The 27,170-nt window shown below is 37.7% G+C and overlaps 1 protein-coding gene across 2 annotated transcripts in view; it reads right to left on the bottom strand.

Moving 5' to 3' along the window:
- PLCH1 (phospholipase C eta 1) overlaps positions 1–27,170 on the bottom strand; it is a 252,761-nt gene that overhangs the window by 112,978 nt on the left and 112,613 nt on the right. For both annotated transcript variants that reach the window (XM_066369876.1, XM_066369877.1), the window contains exons 3-4: positions 24,099–24,245; positions 20,447–20,690 (exon numbers count right to left, since the gene is read on the bottom strand). In XM_066369876.1, the coding sequence (XP_066225973.1) occupies positions 20,447–20,690; positions 24,099–24,245 (391 nt within the window). The remainder of the gene's footprint in view (positions 1–20,446; positions 20,691–24,098; positions 24,246–27,170) is intronic.

The raw sequence follows: 27,170 nt of genomic DNA, 5'->3' as shown, positions 1-27,170 counted from the left end.
TGTGATCCAGATACAAACAGGTTGAAAGTGAAAAGAAGGGATAAAAGACTTTTTATGCAAATTGTAACCAAAAAAGAGCATGGGTGGCTATACTAATGAAAAAAGATTATAAGAGAAAATAATATATTCATAAAAGGTTTAACACAACAAAAAGATATAACAGTTATAAACATTTATGCATCTAATGACAGACCAAACTATACTGCTCACAAAAATTAGGGGATATTTCAAAATGAATATGAAGAGATAAAAAAATGCATTTGATTTTGTTTTTATTAAACGAGAACATCAGAAAAGCAAGTGACAAGTCAAAGAACGTTGTTTCATTATGCAAATGAGATGCAAAACCAACTTTTATTTCATTGGTGAAAATGCACTATACAAAAGGCTGAAAGTACTGACGTATCTATCTGTAAGTTCTCTGATCCCCTAATATTTGTAAGCAGTATATATGAAGCAAAAACTGACAAAATTGAATAAACCACTTAGCTCTCACAAGCATACACTCAATAATCTATACAACAATAGCAATCTACAAATTCTACTCAAGTGCACATGAGAAACTTTCTAGGAAAAATCATATTTTAGGCCACAAATTAAGTCTTTAGATATAAAAATACAGACATCATATGAAGTATCTTCTGATCCCAACAAGATAAAGTTAGAAATCAGTAACCAAGAGTAAATCTGGAAAATTTACAAAATTGTGGAACTTAAACAACACACTCTTAAACAACAAACAGATCAGAGCAAAAATTACAAGAGAAATTAGAAAAATCTTACAGATGAATGAAAATAAAAATACAATATATCAAAATTTATGGAAAAAAGTAAAAGCATTTTAATGGGGAAATTTATAGCTATAAATGCTTATATTAAAAAACAAAACATCTCAAAGCAACAACCTAACTTTATAACCTAAGGAACTAAGAAAAGAACAAATGAACAAACTAAACCCAATACTGGCAGAAAGGAAAAAATAAGAGTGTTTAGTGCAAAGATAAATGAAATAGAGAATGGGGGGGGATCAATGAAACCAAACATTACTTCTTCAAAAAAATCAACAAAGTTGATAAACCTTAAGGTAGATAAACTAAGAAAAAATAGAAAGACTCAAATTACTAAAGTCAGAAATGAAAATGGGAACATGACCACTGATTCTACAGAAATAAAAGAGATTACATATGAGATTACTATAAAACAATCGTATACCAAGAATTGGACAACAAATGAAATGACAAATTTCTAAAAATACAAAACCTACCAAATCTAATAACAAAGAAATAGAAAATTGGAATAGACCTATAACTAGTCAAGAGATTGAATCAGTAATCAAAAATCTCTCAACAAAGAAAAGCCCTGTACTTGATGGCTTCACTGGTACCAAACACTTAAAGAACTAATACCATCGATTCTTAAATTTTTCCAAAAAATTGAAAAGGAAGGAATTCTTCTTAGCCAGTATTACTCTAATACCAAAACCAGACAAAAAGATACAAGAAAAATGCAAACCAATTTCTCTTATAATCATTGATTTAAAAAAAAAAAACCAACTTAACAAAATACTAGCAAGTACAATTCAGCAGCATATTAAAAGGATTATATGCCATGAGCAAGTGGGATTTATTCCTGGAATGCAAGGATTATTCAACATGTAAGAATCAATCAATGTAATACACCAGATCAACATAATGAAAGAAAAAACCACATAAATATTTCAATTGATGCAGAAAATGTATTAGACAAAATTCAATGCCCTTCATGACAAAAACACTCAACAAAAAAAGGAGTAAAAACTACCTCAACATAATGAAGCCATATATGAAAAATCTATAGAAAACATATTATTCAATAGTGAAAAATGGAAAGTATTTCATTTAAGATCAGAAAAAAATCTAGGATGCCTGCTTTCACTATTTCTATTCAACATAACACTAGAAGTTCCAGCCAGAGCAATTAGGAAAGAAAAAGAAATTTTGAAAGCATCTAAATCAGAAAGCAAGAAATAAAATTATCTCTCTTTGCAGATGATATAACCTTTTATGTAGAAAACCCTAAAGACTCCACAAAAGAAAAGTTCTTGTAACTTTAATTGTTGTGGACTGTAAATGGCAAAAAGCCATTGTAGATTCGAGGCTTAGCAAAAAGCTAAGTTCTCCCCCTCCATCTCCATATTGGCTATGATGCTGAGTATTTGCACACACTTCACTTGCTTCCTTAAGTTACTGGAAGCAATTTAAATGCCCTTCCTCTTAGTCTTTGTTTGTTCAGTTGTTGGTTGATTTCACTTCTGCATGGTAGGGGGATTACTGTTTATACCTTGGAAGAGTTCCCATTTTAGCCTCAGATGTGTAACTTTGTATCCAGGACTTCCTTGATTTGCATATGGCTATATAACAAAGCAAACTGAGACTATGGGGCACTCGGATATTGCCATCAGCATTTGAAGAGTTCTCCCGGTCCCGTCCTTTTTCTTAATAAGTCTGTTTCCTTAATTCTGCACCATTATTAGGAGCTGTGCTGGTCCGTGGCAAGTGGTGCTCAAACAGAAGACTTGAGTTCAAGGAAACTAAACTGAAGGCAGGTGACGGAACTCCCCAAGTGAAGTGCGCACAGTGAGTAAAGAAAGTTTTGGGGGAAAGTATAATCAGGAGTAAAATATTATGAAACAGTTAGGGTAAAAAATAAGGGACTTTTCTGTAGAAATGTTTCCGTATAAGTACAAATTGTTGTCTGAAGAGTATCAGGATGAGCTGGAAACAGAGGGATGTGAATACGGGATAACTTGGAGTCTGAGGATGACATGGTGGATAAAAAATCTGCGGCTATGGCTGCCTTAGCTGCGGGGCCTCCACTGCCCTCATATCCTTCCTACGTTCAACCCTCTGCTCCTCCGTTCCCTTATTGGGCTGATTGAGGAATCTATAGCTCAAAATCTGGGAAATCCCCTCTCCAGCAATCTATAGACTAGGCACAAAATATAGGGGAAACAATAAATGTCTTTACCCATTTTCCTGTTGTAGAAAGACAGGACAATATGAGGAGACTAGTGAGGGAACATTAACCTTTACCTTTTAGAACTCTGAAAGAGCTTAAACATGCTTGTGTTCAGTATGGGCCTATTGCCCCTTTTTCACTTGGTTTATCAGATACTATTAGTGCAAAGGCTCTTCCCCCAAATGACTAAAAAGTGATTGCTCATGCTTGTCTCTCTGGGGGTGATTATTTGCTGTGGAAATTGGACTTTCATGAAGGGGCCATTGAGGTAGGGGAGAAATCTCAGCATAGTCAACCTGAGCCACCGTTTATAGTGACTTTAGAATTTCAGAATGAATAGGAGACTCAGGTATTAGGAAAGTTACAGCTTTTCCTGTTATGGTCTGATTCTCTTTAATGATTTAACTACAATCTTCTGAACTATCATTTTGTTTTTCTTATCCTTTGCCTGGAAATTGAGGCAGGCAATTGACCTGTGTTGGATCTGACTATGGAAAATATCCCAGAAGCTACCAAGAGCAAATTTTCTCAGGGAGATTTTGTTTAGTCCCATCCTTCAGTACCTCTGTCAGAAAATGCCCTGACTAAAATCAGGCAACCATCTTTCTAATCTGGTTGTGCTCTGCAATCCCAGGTTTGTCTGGTTCATCTAATTCTTGTTCCTGTTTAGTATTTCTTTAATGTTGTCTAAATGTTTCTGTTTTGAAGGCCTTAATTAAGTTCTTTTTTTTGCATGCAAAAATTGGAGATGCTGGCTCTACTATTTAGAAAAAATGAAATGTTTTTAGAACTTGTAAGGAGCATTCATTTAAATTTAAATAGACTAGAATGTAGATCCTTAAGACTTATTGATTTGGATAGTGCATTGTGAGGTGTGTTCAGAGTTAGGAGCCAAATAACAATTCAAGTATTAGTATTAATCAAAGTTATATGTTATACTTGTGGTTTTTGTGAAAAAATTGTCTTGTTTATATGTAAGGTTATACTCAGGTAGGCAAAACAATGGAATTGAGCAAAATTAAGCAAGGCCCTAATAAGTCATTACAAGAATTTGTCTCATGACTAATTCAAGCAGTAGAAAATGTGGGAAAGATTTTAATAAAATAATTAGCCTATGAAAATGCTAATTCTGCTTGTCAGGCTGCACTTCAGCCTCACCACAAGAAGGGAGATATAGAGAACTATATCAGACTACACGCCAATGTTGGGCCTTCATATATGCAAGGTCTTGCTTTTGGCACAAATGTTAAGGCAAGATTTCCAGGAAGATACTTTGATAAAGGGCGGAACTAATGAAAGAAGGAAGATCAGGGAAGTACTTCTGCCCATGGATATTGTTTCCAATGTGGGGATTTGGGGCATTTTGCTAGAAACTGCCCTGTTCCCCCTGGATATTGGTCTTGGTCTCTCCCTGAAGGACAGCCAGCCCTTAAGGCTCTGGACCTCTGCCCATTTTGTAGGAAAGGGAAACATTGGGTGAATAAGTGTAGGACTAAATATACTACCGGAGGGCAGGGAAACAGACAATGGGGACCTCCCCAGCCCCATCAAACAATAGGGGCAATCTCAGTGTTTCCTCAGCAAACTCTGATTCCAGCAGGCCACACATTGCCCAACTAATCTGGGCAACAACAGGCAGTGCAGGACTGGACCTCAGACCCACCTCCCAATTCATATTAACTTCAGAGATGGGACCTCAAGCTATGCCCACTGGAATTTTTGGGCCACTTCCCAGTAACACAGTAGGACTCTTGTTAGGGAGTAGTAGTTTATGAGAGAATTTTTTGTTCTTTCTGGAGTAATAGACTGAGATTATACAGGGGAAATTAAAGTAATGGCTCACACTCTGAGGAATATAGTCACTCTCCCCCCGACATAAAAATTACTCAATTAATCCTTTTACCTTTTTTAAGACAAGGCCAAACTCTGCTAAAGGGACCCTGGGAGAATCAAAGATTAGGCTCCACTGATGCTGCCTATTGGATTAAAAAAATAGGTCAGGAACACACTGAAATGGAACTAATGATACAAGGGCATAAATTTAAAGGACTTTTAGATACTGGGGCTGATGTATCTGTTATTGCTAAGCTACATTGGCCTCCTTCCTAGCCCACTGATGCAGCAGCCACAGAATTACAAGGTATAGGGCAGAGTAAATCCTCTCAACAAAGTTCTAGTTTTCTACAATGGGAAGAAAAAGAAGGTCATTCTGGAATTTTTCAGCCTTATGTGCTCCCAGGATTGCCAGTTAATTTGTGGAATAGAGATGTTTTCAAAAATATAGGGGCATTGCTTGTCAGTCCTAATAATTTAGTCAATACTCAAGTGCTTAATCAGAAATTTTTGCCCACTAAGGGACTAGAGAAAGAACAGCAGGGAATTCTCACCCCCATAGAAGTAGCACCCAATACCAGAAGGCGTGGATTAGAATATCAAAATTTAGCATAGGGTCCTTGTTAGCTCCTACTACCCCAATAATGCATTGTGTAGACCCAATTACTTGGAAATCAGATAATCCTGTTTGGGTAGACCAATGGCCCCTTTCTCAGGAGAAACTTATGGCAGCTGCTCAATTGGTACAAGAGTAGCTACAGCTTGGGCATATTGAAACATCTAATAGTTCATGGAATATGCCTATATTTGTCATTAAAATGAATTCAGGAAACTGGAGACTATTACAAGATTTGAGAGCAATAAATAAGACTATGAAAATTATGGGTCCTCTCCAGCTAGGTCTTCCTTCTCCTACTGCCATTCCATGAAATTTTCACCTTGTAATTATTGACTAGAAGGATTGCTTTTTTACTATTCCTTTAAGCCCTCATAATTGCAAGCCTTTTGCATTCAGTGTTCCTTCACTTAATTTCCAGGCTCCAATGGAATGATACCAGTGGAGAGTTTTGCCTCAAGGTATGACTATCAGTCCTACCTTGTGCCAAAAATATGTTGCTCAAGCTATCTCTCCAGTATGAAGGCAGCACCCTAAGATGTACATAATTCATTATATGGATGATATTCTTATTGCTCATCTAGATAAAGACACTGTATTGACCATTTTGTAACAACTAGAATATTCTTTGAAAGAATCAGGACTTTATATAGCTCCTAAAAAGGTACAGCAATCTTTACCTTTTCTTATTTAAGACAAATTATTGAGGGACAACAAATTCATCCACAGAAAATAAAAATCAGGACAGATCATTTGTGAACTTTAAATGATTTCCAGAAAATGTTAGGAGACATTAATTAGCTTAGACTTTCCTTGAAATTAACTTACTGGAGAACTGAAGCCACTTTTTGATATTCTTAGAGGCTTGGCTGAACCAAGCCTTGGCTACTTACAGCTGCAGGACAACAAGCTTGAAAGCTTGTAGAAAAAGCCTTGCAACAAGCACAACTAAAATGCATAAATACTGAAGAATCAATTGCCTTACTGATTTGTCCCTTGAGTTACACTCCAACGGGACTATTGTGGCAAGCTTCAGGTTCTATTGAATGGATTCATTTAGCTGTTACTCCTAAGAAAGTTTTATCTTCATATTTTTATCTTGTTACCTCCTTGATTATCAAGGGGCATAGACAACTCTTATAGTTTATAAGTTTTGAGCCTCAAATTATTGTTGTTCCTTTATTAAAGGATCAACAACAATGGCTCTGGGAAACATTCACTAAATGGCAAATTGATTTTGCAAATTTTACAGGCCAAATTGATTCTCACTACTCAGCTGATAAAATAGTTCAATTTTCATTAATCACTACATTTGTATTTCCTAAAACAGTTGTTAATGAGCTCATTCCTGAAGCACCTACAGACTTTATTAATGGGTCCAGCTCAGGAATAGCAGGCTTAATAATTAATGGACAAGTTTACACTGAAACAGTCACCTTAAAATCAGTTCAAAGAGTAGAATTACATGCCATTATCATGCCTTTTCAGCATTTGCTATATTCCTTCTTTAATCTGTATACAGACAGCAAATATTTACTTATGATTGTTTCCACTATAGAGACTGCTGTCTTAGAGACAACTGCTGGTGAGGAGCTATTTCAGAAATTTCCCTTTCTTCAAAGACTTGATGTTAACATAGAGCTCCATGTTTTATAGGATATAATCAAGCTCACTCTGTGCTCCCTGGAGCTTTAGCATAAGGGAATGCCCTTGTTGATCAAACTACCCAAAAGAAAATTATTGGAGAAACCATGACAGATCAAGCAATTCTTTCTCATACTACTCATCACCAGAATGCTACAGCCCTGTGTAAACAGTTTCAACTTTCTCAGGAAGCAGCATGGCAGATTGTTAAATCCAGTCCAAGGTGTCCTATACTACAGTCTGTCCCCTCATTTGGAGTTAACCTTTGAGAACTCCTACCAGGACAACTTTGGCAAATGGATGTTATTCATACACCTTCATTTGGCAAACAGTCCTTTGCCCATGTTATAATGGATACTTATTCTGGATTTATAGTACCCTTGGCCAGAATAGGAAAGGCTGCTAAGCATGTTCTGTTATTGGACTTCCTGATGTGATTAAAACTGACAATGCTCCTGCATATGTAGCAAAAGCATTTACTGTATTTTATCAAACCTTTCAAATTACGGGCATTTCTCACAATCTTTAAGTCAAGGTATTATTAAAGTGTACCTAGCAGATATTTAAGGCCAATTTTAAAAAATATGAAAGAGAGTCATATCCTGGAAATCTACCTTATCTTTAAAAAAATTCTTTTGAATGATGAACAGGAAACACCAAATCTTTTTCTCCTGCAAACTTCTACTCTCTTTTATTTGATTGAACTAATAATACTGTTTTGTTTTTTTCCAGATAGCTCCAGATATACAAAAAAGGTTTATATAGGTGGATGGGGATCCTCAAACTTCTCAGTGAGATCTTCTGAGCATGGCTTCTAAAGTCTATAATGACCAAGAGGCAGAAAAAGCCCAAAAGAGATCAGGTGAAATATCAACTCTTGGCATATGCCCTTAAAGGCTCCAATGCCCTGAAGGGGCCTCATAAGACTCCATCTGGGTGCTGCTTCAATAGTGGGAAGGAAGGTCATTGAGCTAAAGCCTGCCAGGCTTCTCGGCTCCCACCAGGACATGCCTTTGCTGTGAGGAAAAAGGGACACTGGAAGGTAAGCTGCCTCCTTGCTCCTTTAAGGGAGGGTTCAGTCTCTTCCAGCCCTGCTCCAGCCACCTGTGACTTAACCTTGCCCAGCCTGCTGGGACTTGCCACTGAAGGCTAAAGGTGCCCATGGCTCTCTATCCAATCTACGTCAATATGGACGAGCCTAGGGTATTTCTTTCAAGTAGCAGGTAAACTTATCTCATTTACACAAGGGCCACATAACTATATCTTGCCTGAATATTCGGGTTTTTTATTCTTCCCTCAAAGATTTCTGTTCTGGGTGTTGATAGTACTATTTTCTGCTGCTTTGTTTAATATATAGTGTTTTCTTTATTCCTCCTGCCTCAATGCCCCATTCATATTTTAAGCTGAGACCTACTCCTAATTTAGAGCTCTCGTTCTCCTTTTTTGCCAACTTCTGTTACGAATTTACCTTTGCCACTCAGCATAGTGTATCCCAAAGTTCTCTTCACCACACCACAGTTGCAGAGCTCGAGAAGCATCCTGGTCTCATCTTTCCAGGCTGAGGAGAACAGAAGCTTCATCTCCACACATGCTGCAGATGGCTTTTCTAGTCTACTTGAGTCATTACCAGCTAGAAACAGTGGTCATTGGGACTTGGACGTGAGCTATATATTAAGTATAGAAATATGACCACAATTCCAGTGCCCTGTGGACTTTTCCTGGACTCCTGCTTCTTGTGACAGCTCCTAATGGACTGACCTCGGGTTGCGTTGCATTTGCAGGGATATGGAATGGTGATGGTACCAAAATGGACTTGGTGAAATTACATGAACATGTTAAGGACATTACTCTTTTAAAAATTCTTGTTACATTGGCAAAGAATTCGCTTAAGGGCTTTAATCACTGTAATGTATTAAAATACTTGTTTGGGTATCTGTTGCATTGGCTATACTAATTTTGTATTTCTTCTGTATTTTTTCAGTCTGCCTCCAAATTAGAATCTGGGAAAGTAGGAAATCAGATTGTGTGCAAATTTCAGCACACAAATGAAAAAGAAAAAAGAAAAGGGGGATATGTTGTGGATTGTAAATGGCAAAAAGCCATTGTAGATTCGAGGCTTAGCAAAAGGCTAAGTTCTCCCCCTGTCACCTCCATATTGGCTATGATGCTGAGTATTTGCACCCACTTCCCTTGCTTCCTTAAGTTGCTGAAAGCAATTCACATGCCCTTCCTTTTACTCTTTGTTTGTTTAGATGTTGGTTCGTTTCACTTATGCATAGTAGGAGGATTCCTGTTTATGCCTTGGGAGAGTTCCTGTTTTAGCCTCGCATGTGTAACTTTGTATCAAGGATTTGATTTGCATATGGCTATATAATAAAGCAAACTGGGGCTATGGGGCACTTGGATATTACCATCAGCAATGAAGAGTTCTCCTGATCCCATCCTTTTTTTCTTAATAAATCTGTTTCCTTAATTCTGTACCATTCCTAGGAACCGTGCTCGTCTGCAGCATTTAATAAATGAATTTAGCAAAGTACCAAGATACAAAGTCAACAACCAAGTCAGTTGCATTTCCACGCACAACTTGAAAAGGAAATTATAAAAACAATTCCATTAAAAAAGATAAAATACTTAAGAATTAATAAGGAGGGAAAAGACTTGTATGATGAAAATGACAAAACGTTGCTAAAGAAATTAAAAATAACACAAATAAATAGAAACAAAGCCATGTTCATGGATTGAAAGGCAATAGTGTTAAAATATCAATACTGAGTGATGTCAGAGAAATGGCACCGTGAGAACTGCAACCAACAAATCTCACCAAAATTTCAACAAGTTCATCAACCAAAGACAGAAAAATTGTCCTTGGAGCATCTGGGAGTGCCACATACTGAAAACAAAGGTATGATCGAGAAAAAAATTGACTAAATATATAATCAACCCTTACAGAAATAAGACGAAGAAAAGAACACTCTGCCTTCCTCACTAACCTGAGCAAAGGCTGCTTTCACTTGGAACTGAGAGTTGGGAAGGCTAAGGGTGTGGAGGAAGCTAAGCTGAGGCACAGACATTCATTCAAGTCAAGGAAAGAGTTTGCCTGCGGTTAATCAGCCAATGTGAGCTAATGCCCACGCCATGAGCAGCAGCTGCCAGCGGCATGCAGGGAGTGCACCAAAGTGAACTTTCCTATGCCCGAGCTTCTCTGGGCAGGTAGGGTGACTCAACTAGCCATTCAAGCTAACAATCAAGCATCAGGGGAGGGGCACAGAGGCAGCATGCAGTCCTTCCTGGAACAGATCCTCAGGGAATGGGTGCGCAGGCAACTTGCTGTCCTTCATGGAGCATATCAGTGGATCAATCACTGAAATTAGCTTAACCCATGGTACGCTCACCTCCCAACTGACCTATGCAGCTCTAACTGACAAGATCTCTCTAAGTTCAGTGATCTAAGACAAGATGCATGATATTTTTTAGTGCCTCTTGCTAAAGGGGTGGGGGCAACTTCTGATTGGCAGAGCTTTCATACTCAGGGATATATGCTAAAAGGAGGGACATGGCAGATGTTAAGACCTCCCTGTACTGCAGGCAGCAACTAGGGCATCTTCTTCCCAGCCAAAACAGGTTACACAGTGCAGAAAGCCTGGGAAGAGTGGTCCCACAGAGTGCTAGGTGTGCTGAACAGGCCTGGAGGCTCACAGAAAGTCACCTTGAGAGCCATTGGCTCCCAGCCCCGCCTGATTATGCTGGCGACTCTGACCACCAAAGCCTTACACAGAGCCCTGCATTGAGTGGGGATAGAGTGGGGATTTGCCAGCTCTTCGAGCCTCTTAATCCCCAGGCAGAGGCATCAGCAGCCTCATAGCTGAATCATCAGGCTGCTAATTAAGGAAGGAAAGACTAGAAAAGAGGCTCCAGAAAAACGGACTCTCTCATTGTCAGAGCCTGCAAACGCTGACAAGCCTTGACTACCAACGAGGCTGAAGCTTAATATATGACATCGCCGTAGAGTCTCATCAACGGCAAATCTCTACCTAAGCATGCCACAGAGGCAGAGTCTGGGGTACAGAGTCACCGACCAGGAAGAGGGAGAGGAAAGAAAAAGGAAGAAGTTAAACTCTTAAAAATCAAAAAAAAATCCACAGATTTATAACTTGTGCCACTATTTTTTTTGTTTGTTTCTTTCACCTTCTGGTCATTATATTTATTATTTCTTTTTCCTCCACCTTGGTCCTTTTATTCTCTGCCAATTTTATTCCTTCCTCTTCTTGAACTACACTACCCATAAGTGTTACATTTCCCATTTTATTTCTTTTCTTCTTCCTTACTCTCCATGAGGGTTACACTCCAAAACCCTTAACTCTCTCTCTCTCTCTTTTTGTTCTTTTTTTCTTCTTTTCATTTTCCCATTTGTCTTTTTTCTCCCTCTATATTAGTTTCTTCTTTTCTCCTTTTACTTTTCCTCTCATTCAATCCTCAATCACAAACAAATTATTTTATTTGGGACTCAAGGGTTTTTTGTGGCATTTTCGGTGCTTTTTATTTCGCTTTTTAACTCATTAGCATTCCTCCCAACCCAGGCTTTCCATTATATTTAGTTTTTGCTCCACTTAATACAATAGTAATTCTTTTTTCTTTTTTCCTGTTTCCCTCTTATCCCTCTCATTATATCTCTTAGTCAACCATCACTTATAAGCAAATTATTTTATACTTGACTCAAATTTTTTCCTGTTTTGCATTTTGTGGGTCCCTACTTCCTTTTTTTTGCCCCTTAAACACTTCCCCCCAACTCAGGCCCTCCAATATAGGCCATTTTTATTCTATTTAGCATAATATAATTCAGAGTTCATCACAATATTTTCATAAGAAGAAGGGGAGAGGAGGGGAAGAGAAGAAAAAAAAAGAAAGAAAGAATAAATTATTATTTTGTATTTTTTTCCCAAAATTTTCCTTCCCTTTTTTTTCCTTTTTATTCCTTATTAATTCTCATTAGTGCTATCAACAAGACCACACTCAGATGCCATTAGGAAAAAGGAAATCGAATATCATGGATACAAAAAATAGAGATGTAGCACAGATAGATGTGGAAAAATCTATGGATAAAATATTTAATATATTGTAAACCTTGGAGATAAATGACAAAGAATTTAAAATAGAAATCCAAAAATACTCAGAGATATACAAGAAAACACAGAAAGGTAATTTAGGGAGCTCAGAAAACAACTCAATGAACACAAAGAATATATTACCAAGGAAATTGAAACTATAAAAATAAATCAAACAGAGATAAAAAAAAACTCAATTCATGAACTGAAAAACAAGGTAACAAGCTTAGCTAATAGAACAGGCTAGATAGAAGGTAGGATTAGTGACTTAGAAGATAAGCAACTTCAGGCACAACAGAGAGCAGAAGTGAGAGACTAAAAAATTTTAAAAATGAGAAAGCCCTACAAGAATTGTCTAACTCCATCAAAAAGACTAAACATAAAAATAATAGGTATATCAGAGGGAGAAGAGAGAGAAAATGGAATGGAGAATATATTCGAACAAATAATAGACAAGAACTTCCCAAGCCTGTGAAAAGAACTAAAGCCTCAAATTCAAGAAGCAAACAGAACTCCGAGTTTTCTTAACCCCAAAAAAGCTACTCCAAGGCACATCATAATGAAATTCGCACAAACCAACACCAAAAAAAATATTCTCAAGGCAGCCAGAGAAAAGAAGAATACAACATATAAAGAAAGGCCCATTAGATTATCATCGGATTTCTCAGCAGAAACTCTACAAGCTAGAAGACAGTGGACCCCAATATTTAAAGCCCTGAAAGAATAGAACTTTCAGCCATGAATACTATACTCATCAAAGCTATCCTTTAAATATGAAGGAGAAATAAAAACATTCACAAATACAGAAAAGATGAGGGAATTGATCATCAGAAAAGCCACACTCCAGGAAATACTAAAGGGGGTTATCCAACCAGGTACAAAGAACAAAACAAAACAAAACCACAAGTAAAAGCTCCATCGAGAACACAATGAACAAAATTTAAACTGTGAAAACAAAAACAAAGCAAAAGGGAGAGGACGGAGATTAACAGTAGCAAAAGATGATGGAGTGCAGAAACATTCATAAGATAGGGTACTACAATGAATATGGTAGGTATTCTTTTCATTACTTAAAGGTAACCACCCTTGAAAAAACCACCACATAAGCACATGACTTAAAAAGGTAGCAACAGAGGAAACAAGTATGGAACACAAACAAACAAAAACAAATGATAGAAGAAGAAAAAAGAAGAATCAAGCAAGTTACAAAACTAACAGAAAGCAATGTATAAAATGGCAATAGGAAACCCACAAGTGTCAATAATTACACTAAATGTAAATGGATTAAACTCACGAATAAAAAGACAAAGAGTAGCAGAATGGATTGAAAAGGAAAATCTAATTGTATGCTGCCTACAAGAAACACATCTAAGCAACAAGGATAAAAACAAATTGAAAGTGAAAGGCTGGAAAACAAATTCAGTGACAATCTGGAAAAAAATACTCCAAGCAAATAACATCGAAAAAAAGTAGGTATAACAATACTCATATCTAATACTGCTGACTACAAGACAGCAAAAGTACTCAGAGACAAAAATGGTCATTTCATAATCATTAAGGGGACACTGAATCAAGAAAACATAACAATCCTTAATATATATGCACCAAACCAAAGAGCACCAAAATATATAAGACAGATACTTATTGGCCTAAAAACAAAAACTGACAAAAATACAATCATACTTGGAGACCTCAAGATCGTTCATCCAAACAGAAAATCAATAAAGATATATTGGCCTTAAACAAAACACTAGAGCACCTGGATATGATAGACATCTACAGGACATTTTATCCCAAAGTGACAGAGTATACATTTTTCTCTAGTGCACATGGAACATTCTCAAGAATTGATCATATGTTGGGTCACAAAAATAACATCAGCAAATTCAGAAAAATTGAATTTGTACCAAGCATATTTTCTGATCATAAAGCCTTGAAACTAGAATTCAACTGCAAAAAAAAGGAAAATAACCCCACAAAAATGTGGAAACTAAACAACATACTTTTAAAAAGTGAATGGGTCAAAGAAGAAATAAGTGCAGAGATCAAAAGATATGTACAGACAAATGAAAATGACAGTACAACATATCAGAATCTCTGGAATGCAGCAAAAGCAGTGATAAGAGGGAAGTTCATATTACTTCAGGCCTATATGAACAAACAAGAGAGAGCCCAAGTAAACCACTTCACACCATAAGGAACTAGAAAAAGAAAAACAAAGACAACCCAAAACCAGCTGAAGAAAGGAAATAATAAAAATCAGAGCAGAAATAAATTAAATAGAGAACAGAAAAACTATAGAAAAAATTAATAAAACAAGGAGCTGGTTCCTTGAAAACTTCAACAAAATTGACAAACCCCTGGCAGGACTTACCAAGGAAAAAAGAGAAAGAACTCATATAAACAAAATCCAAAATGAAAAAGAAGAAATCACCAGACATCATAGATATACAAAGAATTATTGTAGAATACTACGAAAAACTATATGCCACCAAATTCAACAATCTAGAAGAAATGAATAAATTCCTAGAACAATACAACCTTCCTAGACTGAGTCATGAAGAAGCAGAAAGCCTAAACAGACCAATTAGCAGGGAGGAAATAGAAAAAACTATTAAAAACCTCCCCAAAATAAAAGTCCTGGCCCAGACGGTTATATTAGTAAATTCTCTCAAACATTCAAAGAAGACTTGGTTCCTATTCCACTCAAAGTCTTCCAAAAAATTTAAGAAGAAGCAATACTTCCAAACACATTTTATGAGGCCAACATAACCCTCATACTAAAACCGGGCAAGTACAGCACAAAAAAAGAAAACTACAGACCAATATCTCTAATGAATACAGATACTAAAATACTAAACAAAATACAAGCAAATCGAATACAACAACATATTAAAAAAATAATACATTATGATCAAGTGGGATTCATCCCAGAATCTCAAGGATGGTTCAACATATGTAAAACGGTTAACATAATACACCATATCAACAAAAAAAAGAATAAACACCACATGATCTTATCAATAGATGCGTAAAAGGCATTCAATAAAATACAACACAACTTTATGTTTAAGTCACTCAACAAAATGGGTATAGAAGGAAAATATCTCAGCATGATAAAGGCCATATATGATAAACCATCAGCCAACATCATATTAAATGGCATAAAACTGATTACTTTTCCCCTTAAATCAGGAACAAGACAGGGTTGTCCATCCTCTCCACTCTATTTAACATGGTGCTAGAAGTTCTGGCCAGAGCAATCAGACAAAAGAAATAGAAGGTATCCATATCAGAAAAAAAGAAGTAAAGGTATCACTTTTTGAAGATGATATGATCCTATACATCGAAAACCCCAAAGACTCCACAAAAAGATTACTACAAACAATAAACCAATACAGTAAGGTAGCAGGATACAAAATTAATATACAAAAGTCCATAACCTTTCTATATGCCAACAATGAAATATTAGAAAACAAACTAAAAAAAATAATCCCCTTCACAATTGCAACAAAAAAATAAAATACCTAGGAATAAACATAACAAAGAATGTAAAGGACCTATATAACGAAAACTACAAAGCATTGTTAAGGGAAATCGAAAAAGATACAATGAGATGGAAAAATATTCCTTGTTCTTGGATAGGAAGAATAAATATAATCAAAATGGCCATATTACCCAAAGCAATTTATAAATTTAATGCAATTCCTATCAAAATTTTGATGACATTTTTTAAGGAAATTGAACAAAAGTCATCAGATTTATATGGAACTATAAAAAACCCCAAATACACAAAGCAATCCTAAGAAAAAAGAATAAAGCTGGAGGCATTACAATACCTGACTTTAAAGTATATTATAGGGCCACGACAATCAAAACAGTATGGTATTAGCAGAAAAATAAACACTCAGACCAATGGAACAGAATAGAAAGCCGAGAAATAAAACCACATATATAAATACATTGTCAAATAATTTTTGATAAAAGGGCCAACAACATACAAAGAAAGCCTCTTCAACAAATGGTGCTGGGAAAACTGGAAAGCCACATGCAAAAGAATGAAACTCGACTACAGCTTGTCCTCTTGTACTAAAATTAATTCAAAATGGATCAAAGACCTAAATATAAGACGTGAAACAATAAAGTACATAGAAGAAGACATGGGTGCTAAACTCATGCACCTGGGTTTTAAAGAGCATTTTATGAATTTGACTCCAAAGCAAGAAAAGTGAAGGCAAAGATAAATGAATGGGACTACATCAGACTAAGAAGTTTTTGCTCAGCAAGAGAAACCGACAAAATAAACAGACAGCCAACTAAATGGGAAATGATATTTTCAAACAACAGCTCAGATAAGGGCCTAATAGCCAAAATATACAAAGAACTCATAAAACTCAACAACAAACAAACAAACAATCCAATAAAAAAATAGGAAAAGGACATGAACAGACACTTCTCCCAGGAAGAAATACAAATTGCCAACAGATATATGAAAAGATGTTCATCTTCATTAGTTATTAGAGAAATGCAAATCAAAACTACAATGAGATACCACCTCACACCTGTTAGATTAGCTATTATCAACAAGACAGGTAATAGCAAATGCTGGAGAAGCTGTGGAGAAAAGGGAACCCTAATTCAGTGTTGGTGGGAATGTAAAGTAGTACAAGCATTATGGAAAAAAGTATTGTGGTTCCTCAAAAAACTCAACATAGAACTAACTACCTTATGACCCAGCAATCCTTCTACTGGGTATACACCCCAAAAACTCAGAAACATTGATACGTAAAGACACATGTAGCCCCATGTTCATTGCAGCATTGTTCACAGTGGCCAAGACATGGAAACAACCAAAAAGCCCTTCAATAGAAGACTGGATAAAGAAGATGTGGCACATATACACTATGGAATACTACTCAGCCATAAGATATGATGACATCGGATCACTAACAACAAAATGGTTGGATCTTGAGAACATTATACGGAGTGAAATAAGTAAATCAGAAAAAAACAAGAACTACATGAATCCGTACATTGGTGGGACATAAAAATGAGACTAAGAGACATGGACAAGAGTGTGGTGGTTACCGGGGCAGGGGGGAGGAGGGAGAGGGAAAGAGGAGGGGGAGGGTCACAAAGAAAAGTAGATAGAAGGTGATGGAGGACAATCTGACTTTGGGTGATGGGTATGCAACATAATTGAATGACAAGATAACCTGGACATGTTTTCTTTGAATATATAAGGTCTACCGGAAAGTTCTGTTCGTTTCTATCACAAGTTTCGACACGTAAGCACATGTTTATTTGGCACATGTGTGCCTTTCTATTTTTATCACTTAATGTATACATACTGATGTAGCAAATTAACTGAAACAAAGTTGATTCACATTAGTCTTATGTGTGAAGCGAAAGTGTACCCATGGCTACTGATAAAGTTCATTTACGCCACTGTAATTTTTACGAATTTCAACAAGGAAGAAATGCTACAGAAGCATGTCTGTCGCATCCACTATATTCCCCTGACTTAGCACCCTCCGACTCTCACTTGTTTTGTCCTTACAAAATTTTTTGAAGGGCAAGAAAATTCAAAAATTAAGAAGATATCAAACAAGCACTGGTTACATTTTTCATAGCAAAAGATAAAACATTTTTCAAAAATGGGATATACAAATTACCCTCACGCTGGCAAGAAATCATTAATAATAATGGCAATTATATTATTTAATAAAGTTTATTGACGGTAAGAAAAATTTGTATTTTGTTTTATTCCAAAAATGGACAGAACTTTTCGGTAGACCTTATATGTACCCTGATTTATTGATGTCCCTCCATTAACATTAATAAAAATTTATTTATAAAAAAATATCAATACTACCTAAAGCAATCTACAAATTCAGTACAGCCTCTATCAAAATGCCACTGATGTTTTTTGCAGAAATAGATAATCCTACCCTATAATTCATATGGACTCTTAACAAAATTTGAATACTCAAAACAATCTTGAAAAAAGAAGGATAAAATTGAAAGCCTAAAAGTTCCTGATTTCAAAACTTACTTCAAAGCTATAACAATCAAAATAGTGTCTAATTAGCATAAAAACAAATATATAGACTGATGGAATACACAGAAAGAAATCCTCACTTATATGGTTAAATGATTTTTGACAAAGGTGGCAATTTGATTAGAAAAGAACAATCTTTTTAACAAATGGTGCTGGGGAAAAAAAAGAATATTAACATTAAAAAGAATGAAGCCAGTCTCTTACCTAATACCATATACAAAAATTAACTCAAAATAAATCGAGAATCTAAATATAAATATATAAGACCTAAAACAGTAAAACTCTTAGAAAAAAACATAGAACAAATGCTTCATCACATTGGATTTGGCAATGATTTTTGGATATGATACCAAAGGGATAGGCAACAAAAGAAAAAATAGATATATGGAACTTCATATAAAATTTTACTGTAAAAATTTTACACATCAAAGGTCACTATCAACAGAAAAAAAGACATCCCACAGAAAGAAAGAAAATATTTGCAAATCATATATCTAAGAAGGGATTCATATTCAGACTACATAGAGACTGCATACTCCTAAAACTTAATGACAAAACAAACAAACAAACAAAAAGGTCAACCTCCTTCAAAAATGGGCATAGGACTTGAGTAGACATTTCTTCAAAGGAGTTATATGAATGGACAACAATCACATGCAAAGACAGTATACATCACTAATATTAGAAACATGCAATCAAAACTACAATAGAATAGCACCTTATACCCATTAGGATAACTACTATCAAAGGAAAAGTGTGGTGAGAATGTAGAGAAATTGGAACCCTGTGCATTGTTGGTGGGAATGTAAAATGGTGCAGCTTCTGTGGAAAACAGTATGGTGGTTCCTCAAAAAAAATCACAAATAGAATAAACAAAGGGAAACCAACATGCTGAGAATGGCAGAACACAGGTCTCTGTGACATCACCAAACCACTGATTAATCAACCCTGGAATTGCCCCATCTCAGACCCCTTGTCCATAAAAAAGAAACATTCTTTATTGTTTAAAGCAATATTGATTAATTAGCATGGTTGTGTGGCTTGCACCAGAAAGTATTTTTACTGATTTAGTATTTTTGTCTGTTTTTTACTAAATGTTAAGAAGTCTAAGAGGCAAACTAATATAATAAAGCACAAAAAGTTACTTACTGCGTTTGTGTTTTGTTCACTTAGGAATCCCATTTACATTTATCTGCCTGCTGAGAATATTGATGAAAACATCATGGCTCATCAGCTCAGGCATTCACACTGTCAAAACCCTTTCACGGGCTAAATATTTCCACTCTGTTCCAACAACACCTCAGGTGAGGGGTTACAGTTAGAGTAGTAAAAATTTATTACCACTCTGGCCAAAAATTAAGGCACTTATTCCAATGATGCCAAGGAAATGGTACTTCTTCCTACAAGGGCAGAGGGCACATATATTTTAAGGCCATTCAAAATGTGCAGACAGAAACCAAAGCAGTCTACTACCCTCACATCATAGCTAAGAAATTTGGAGCCAGAACTGCCAGGTCACATGCCCAGCTCTGTCCCAGCAGGAGAGGTGCCTTTCAGACCAAGCACATTATTCATTTATCTTGTTGGCACTGCAGAACCACAAGAATGGTTTTAATCATGAGTGAGACTCAGTTTCCAGTGTCTCAAGCAATATAGAGAGGGTAGATGTTATTAAGTAAAAAATAACTTCCCCTTGAGGATCAATTAGTTCAGTTTCCAGTAAGTTAGAAATGAGAGAGAGAAAGCAAGAAGGAGTTAAGTGCCTGGAACATCACTGGAACTCAAAAAGTTTTTGTTAAACTAAACTGACTGTAACAAAGCAAGAGTTTCCTCTAATGAAAATAAATCTGTCCTGGCTATCTCATCTTTCTTAGGAAACCTCATGTGGCTATTTATCAGAGCTAAACTCAGTCTCTTCCAAACAAATCTGCTCCTGATTTTATATAAGCTCATTTCTAGATGTTTCTTGCATTCATTTACTTTGAGTGAGAGTGAGGAGGGGACAGAAGGGGAATAAAGAAATTCTGTACATCTCAAACTTTTATTCACGTCCAGTGAAAGTGAGGAGGAACAGTGGGGGCTAGAAGTAGAGAAAAAAAATTGAGAGAAAAAATAAAACAGTCTGATACACACACATACACATATACACACCATTTCACTCAGAGCTCAAAAATAAAATTTTAGGAAGGATATTGGTCATGAGTTCTTTGCCTTCTTGCCAGGGAATCTTCATCACTGATGCCGGCCATCAGATACTTGAGGCCTGTGATCCAGGTACGGGCCTCCTCAGGGTTGGAGGTGATGAGGTCCAGGGACTCCATGTGGCTACCATGGTAGATAGTAAAGCAGCAGCTGGGGTCAAAGTTTCCCTCAGCTTGTCTGTGGAATATTTCCGACTGCCGACCCTCGGTGACTTTGTAAATGGAGTCAATAAGTACTGTGAAGATAGTGAAATACGTGACAGGTGGTATGTATACAGATTAAGAAAAGCAAAATCATTTTAAAATTTTTTAAAGATTTTATTTACACATTTTAGACAGGAGAGAGAGAGAGAGAGAGAGAGAGAAATGAAAGAGAGAGAGAGAAATGAAAGAGAGAGAGAGAAATGAAAGAGAAGGGGAAGAGAAGCAGGAAGCATCAACTCCTATATGTGCCCTGACCAGGCAAGCGCAGGTTTTCGAACTGGTGACCTCAGCATTCCAGGCTGACGTTTTATCCACTGCGCCACCACAGGTCAGTACATTTTAAATTTTTAAAAATAAGCATGAATAAGCCCTGGCCAGTTGGCTCAGTGGTAGAGCATCGGCCTGGCGTGCAGAAGTCCCAGATTTGATTCCCGGCCAGGACACACAGGAGAAGCACCCATCTGCTTCTCCACCCTTCCCCTTCTCCTTCCTCTCTGTCTCTCTCTTCCCCTCCCGCAGCCAAGACTCCATTGGAGCAAAGATGGCCCGGGCACTGGGGATGGCTCCTTGGCCTCTGCCCCAGGGGCTAGAGTGGCTCTGGTCGCAACAGAGCGACGCCCCGGAAGGGCAGAGCATAGCCCCTGGTGGGCGTGCTGGGTGGATCCCGGTCAGGCGCATGCGGGAGTCTGTCTGACTGTCTATCCCGTTTCCAGCTTCAGAAAAATAACAAAAAAAAAAAAAAAAAAAAAAGCATGAATAAATGTTTTGTTGGTCATTGTGGTGCTAAGCCCTAATGTGAACTGCAAGCCCTGCCACTTCCTGCTTGGCCACTTCTCTACATGAGACTCCACCTGCCAGGGCCTCTGGACAAGGCCCTCCGAGGCATGGAGTCAAGATGGGTTAAAATTTATGATAAAATTATAGATATGCCCCAGCAGGGCAAGAAGACTGATGGGAAAGGGAGCTAATAAATATGTCAAATTTATAATTGACATATTTAAGCAGGGAAAACATACAAAGACATAGAGGCAACTTCAGTGTTTTAAATATACACAAAAAGATAGAAAATTGAAAGAAAAAAAAAGAATGGTAGTAACCAAATAGCACAGGTAAAAGAGACTGGCATTTTTAGTAAGGATGTTATTATGGGGAGGGTAGAGCAGGGCTCAGAGAGGTGGAAAGAAACAAGGCAGCATCTCAGGGAAAGAAGCATGAAAATACAGAAACATCAGGCCCCCTCCAGGAATGCTAAACAGGCCATTTTTGCTGGACTGCAAAGCTCAAGAGGGAGAGTAACAGGAGATAAAGCTGGAAGGGTGGTGAAAGGCTGGATTATGGAGAGCCCAGAATAATAGATGACAAATTAGCACCCTAGGCAGTGGAGCAGCACTGAACATTTGCATCAGAGAAACACTACAAGGAATATTACTTTAAACTAAAAAGTATTTTTGATTTGCTTCTTTACTTTTAAGCCTAGATCAGAGAGTTGTATATTGTATTGATTACCATCCCCGTCTCCCCTCTGCCTTAATAGCAGACTCCCAACTTTCTTCTGGTATCAACTCATTTCCTACATGACCCAGGAAGATGAGCCTATGCCCTGCCCCAGAGCAAATTCTGATGGGTCTCAGCCATTGGGGTGTCCCCATCCACATTTCTTATGATCGTTTTAGGTGTGGGAATGCAGCCCAGTCCCAACCAAGGAGACTTGGGGCAATAAGCCTTGAGTGAAAGATCTAGAAAGAAATTCTTCTCTCCTAAAAAGGAAGCACCAGAAGAGAAGGGCCCTTTCTGCCTCTTCACTGTTCTGTCAAGTTGGAAGGCCCAGAATAGCTAAAGCTATGTTGCTGCTGCCTTGATTACAAAGCCAACACACTAGGGACAGAGCTGAGAGCACTTGAGAAGACAGAACTAGAGACAATCTACCACACCTGGGACCTGCCGATTTCTGAGTTTCTTGTTCTGTGAGATAATACATTAATCGTGGAGCCCAAATTTGGTCAAGGTCTTCTGTTACTTGAAGGGAAAAGCATCTTAACTGATCAAAGCAGAGGAAACTAGCAAAATAGAAATTGATTAGGAGACTTCACAATAGGCCACCAGAAAGGTGAAGAGACCAGACAAGGTGTTCCTGTGAAAACAGGATGGAAAGAATAGGTGAGAACCTGACCAGGCGGTAGCACAGTGAACAGAGAGTCAGACTGGGACGTGGAGGACCCAGGTTCGAGACCCTGAGGTCGCCAGCTTGAGCGCGGGCTCATCTGGTTTGAGCAAGGCTCACCAGCTTGAGCCCAAGGTTGCTGGCTTGAGCAAGGGGGTTACTCTGTCTGCTGAAGCCCCCTGGTCAAGGCACATATGAAAAAGCAATCAATGAACAACTAAGGTTCCACAAGGAAGGATTGATGCTTCTCATCTCTCTCCCTTTCTGTTTGTCTGTCCCTATCTGTCCCTCTCTCTGATTCTCTCTGTGTCTGTCACCAAAAAAAAAAAAAAAAAGAATAGGTGAGAGAAACATTACTGGAGACTCCACCAGACTTGGTGCTGACTATAGGTTTAAGAGAGGCTTTAACTAGGAGTCAGATCGAAGCTATTTTACTTGATTTCATTAAAATAATTTGTTAACTTATCAATCAGTCAACTGTGCTCAGAATATGGCAAAGCACTTTAAATATCCATTGGATTTATTATATTCCTAAACTTTCATAGAAAACTGAAAGACCTCAGTCTATAAAATCTCATATCCCAAGTCAAAAAAGTGTGTGTTTGTGAGTGTGTGTGTGTGTGTATTATGTCTCTAACAAAGGGAACTATTAACATTTACAGCTATCATGAACAAGAAGACTTTTTTTCTTTCACAGAGACAGAGAGTCAGAGAGAGGGACAGATATGGACAGACAGACAGGAAGGGAGAGAGATGAAAAGCATCAATTTTTGTTGTGGCTCTTTAGTTGTTCACTGATTGCTTTCTCATATGTGCCTTGTCTAGGGGTGAGGCTACAGCAGAGCAAGTGACCCCTTGCTCAAGCCAGCAACCTTGGGCTCAAGCCAGCGACCTTTGGGCTCAAGCCAGCAACCATAGGGTCATGTATATGATCCCACGCTCAAGCTGCTGAGCCCGCATTCAAGCCAGATGAGCCCGCACTCAAGCCGGCGACCTCAAGGTTTCGAACCTGTGTCCTCTGCATCCCAGTCTGATGCTCTATCCTCTGCGCCACCACCTGGTCAGGCAAGAAAACTTTTATGAATTTAAATTTCCTGAAGAATTAAAAAAGCAAAAATGGTCATTACTTATTCAGTCTCTCCACATCCTTTAACAGCTGACCCAAAAACTTGCAAAACTATGGAAGTTCCTCAAATCCACAGTGTCTACAGAACCCCAGCTAATATAACCAATGTGTTACTGTGTCAGGCCAAGCAAAAAATTCAAAGTTTGATCTTACTTTTTGCCTTCTCGCTCTTCCTGGAGGGTCTCCATCGGAGGTGGGTCCTGTGCTCATCCAGGTAAAAGAGCCGGATGAGCCCTTTGGTCCCACGCTTCAGTTTGATCATCTGTGTCCCAGACTGCATTACACTCATGCATCTTTCAACTGCAAGAGATTAGAGCACATTCATCTCTCGCACAAAGCACATGAGTACTGGTGTTCAGAAACCTGTTAAATAAAACCTCTGATTCACTGCTAAAGACACCCATGACCAGAAGACAATTTTGCTACAGGTACTCTGGAAAGAGTTGTTAAAGAATTGCTTCATCAGGCTTAAGCAAGGAAAAAGCCTTACTTACTAAAATAAAATTTTCTTTCAGGTAAGCAATGCATTACTGTTGCACAGAGCCATCTTTTTTTTTTCTAGCTGGCAACAAATTGTTTTTTGATGAGACTGATGACCATTTGATCTTCTTTATTATATGCAGCTTAAGTGTCTGTTTGTCACCGATAGCTTATTGGTTGCTTGCGTAACTGTACTAGCCAATGGGGTGAAGTTGCCATGGCATTCAAATAGTCCCGCCTTCTGGCATGCCACCTCACAAATTGAGGTTAAAGATTGGAGCAATTATTATGCTGTTAAGAAATCTTAACACCAGAAGGGGTCTTTGCAATGGTACAAGACTAGAGGTTCTCCAATTGAAAAATAATGTCATAATAGCTAAGTCTTTGACTGGCTCCTCTAAAGGTGAAATACATGTCATTCCAAGAATTGATTTGGCTCCATCTCAAACAGGGTTGCTGTTTCAATTGAGACATAGACAATTTCCTGTAAAACTTGCCTTTGCTAGGACCATCAATAAGTCTCAGGGCCAAATGCTTAAGCGTGTTGGCATTTTTTTACCTGAGCCTGCATTTGGACATGGTCAACTTTATGTTGCCTGTTCAAGAGTTCGTGAAAGAACGGACATAAAATTAAAAATAATTGATGGTCCTCTGCAAGGTGAGCTTCAAAATGATGGAAAGATCTACACAATAAATGTTCTGTACAAAGAGATCTTTGACATGTGAATTAACATTTTATTATTTAAATCACCTTTATTTATTGAACTAGCGGTGGCTCTTAAGAAATGTACCGCCAGTGGTTTCCTTCATTGCACTCTACTTTAAGCAATTAAGCAAGTAGAAGGGGGAAACCCTGTGGGGCACTAAGCAAAGGGGCGTGCTCGCCGCCTGCCTTGGGTAATTCAGTTTGAATTAGCAAACGCCTTTGCACAAATCATTTTAATTACAATTATAATATCTAGAACAGCGGTCATTTCGTATGACCGCAGGGCTTTCTAGTAGATTCATAAAGCAAGATCTCAGACTTGATATTAGATCTTATGAGCTTTTACATAGCCAGCTGTAAAAGCATCTTATGATAATGCTTTAAAATGAAATTAACAGAAATACAATTGGCAAAATGTTTTAACAATTGTTGAAGTTGAATGATGGCTACATACGGGTTCATATTTGCGCATGTTTGCAAATAACTAAATATCACTTTTAAATGTAATTTAATAATCTGCTCCTGGCTGTTTGGATCAGTGGTAGAGCATCAGCCCAGTGTGTGGAAGTCCCGGGTTCGATTCCCAGCCAGGGCACACAGTAGAAGTGATGATATGTTTCTCCACCCCTCTACCTCCCCCTTCTCTCTCTCTCTCTCTCTCTCTCTCTCTCTCTCTTTTCTCCTCCTGCAGCCATGGCTCAATTGGTTCAAGCACATCAGCCCTAGGCACTGAGAATGGCTCATAGAGCTTCTGTCTTAGGTGCTAAAAATAGCTAGGTTGCAAGCATGGCCCAAGATGGGCAGAGCATTGGCCCCAGATGGGGGTTGCTAGGTGGATCCCAGTCAGGGCACATGTGGGAATCTGCCTTTCTATCTCCCCCTTCTCTCACTTGGAGGAAAAAAGAAAGAAAGAAAACCACTGACTAGCTCACTTCTTCCTTCCTTACACAGTCCATAGAGCTGTCAAGATAACCAGAGGAAGAACATCCTCAATCATTCCTTGTAATTCAGCAGGTAATGATCACCAATGTCGGAGTGTCCTCTAAATCAGTGGTCCCCAACCTTTTTTGGGCCATGGATGGGTTTAATGTCAGAAAATATTTTCACGGACCAGCCTTTAGGGTGGGACAGATAAATGTATCACGTGACTGAGACAAGTGTCAAGAGTGAGTCTTAGACGGATGTAACAGAGGGAATCTGGTCATTTTTAAAAAATAAAACATCATTCAGACTTAAATATAAATAAAACAGAAATAATGTAAGTTATTTATTCTTTCTCTGTGGACTGGTACCAAATGGCCCACGGACCAGTACCAATCTGTGGCCCGGGGGTTGGGGTCCACTGCTCTAAATCACTTAAGTGTCAGCATAAGCCAACTTCTTCATGCTCGGCCATTAGTACTTACTACCTCCCACCTCCAAAAGTCATTGTCCAACTATTCCAGATCATTAGATTCCATAAAATAGAATGAGAAACAAGAGAACAAAGATAGAGTTCCAGAAGCAGGTAAACAAGGACAGATTGCTTAGAATTATATAACCTCATCACACACATTTCCAATGCTGAAAGGTGTCTGGAGAAAGTCTGCAAATTCAAGTTACAAATTCAGGCAGCTACCCACATGTGCATAACCATGTAGAGCCTACATTTCCTCCCTATGACAGATATTTTTAAAAAAGATGTTTATTAGGATATAATGCAGCAACATTCAAGAATATTAAAGCAAAAATGCCTATCAACCCCTCACATAACATACATACTGTTTTTGTTTATTATGGTCCAGATCTCAATACATACATAAATTTGACATACTGGTTGCAATCATGATATTTAAACCATTTGGCACTCTGCTTTATTTCATTTGTATTATAAACAGCTTTTCATGTTTCTACAGTCTTAATAATTATCATTTTAATAGCTGCCTTATAGCACAGCATAAAGAGCAGAACAGATGAGTAAAAAACTATATTCAAAGTTTATTAAATAGAGTTTAAAAATCTTAACAGTCTCATCTGAAAAAAATGAAAGGGTAACAAAG

Source organism: Saccopteryx leptura, chromosome 2, assembly GCF_036850995.1.
Source record: "Saccopteryx leptura isolate mSacLep1 chromosome 2, mSacLep1_pri_phased_curated, whole genome shotgun sequence".
In the NCBI taxonomy this organism is placed as follows: domain Eukaryota; kingdom Metazoa; phylum Chordata; class Mammalia; order Chiroptera; family Emballonuridae; genus Saccopteryx; species Saccopteryx leptura.
Note: the sequence above shows the minus strand (reverse complement) of the source record. Positions and strands in the feature narration are given on the sequence as shown.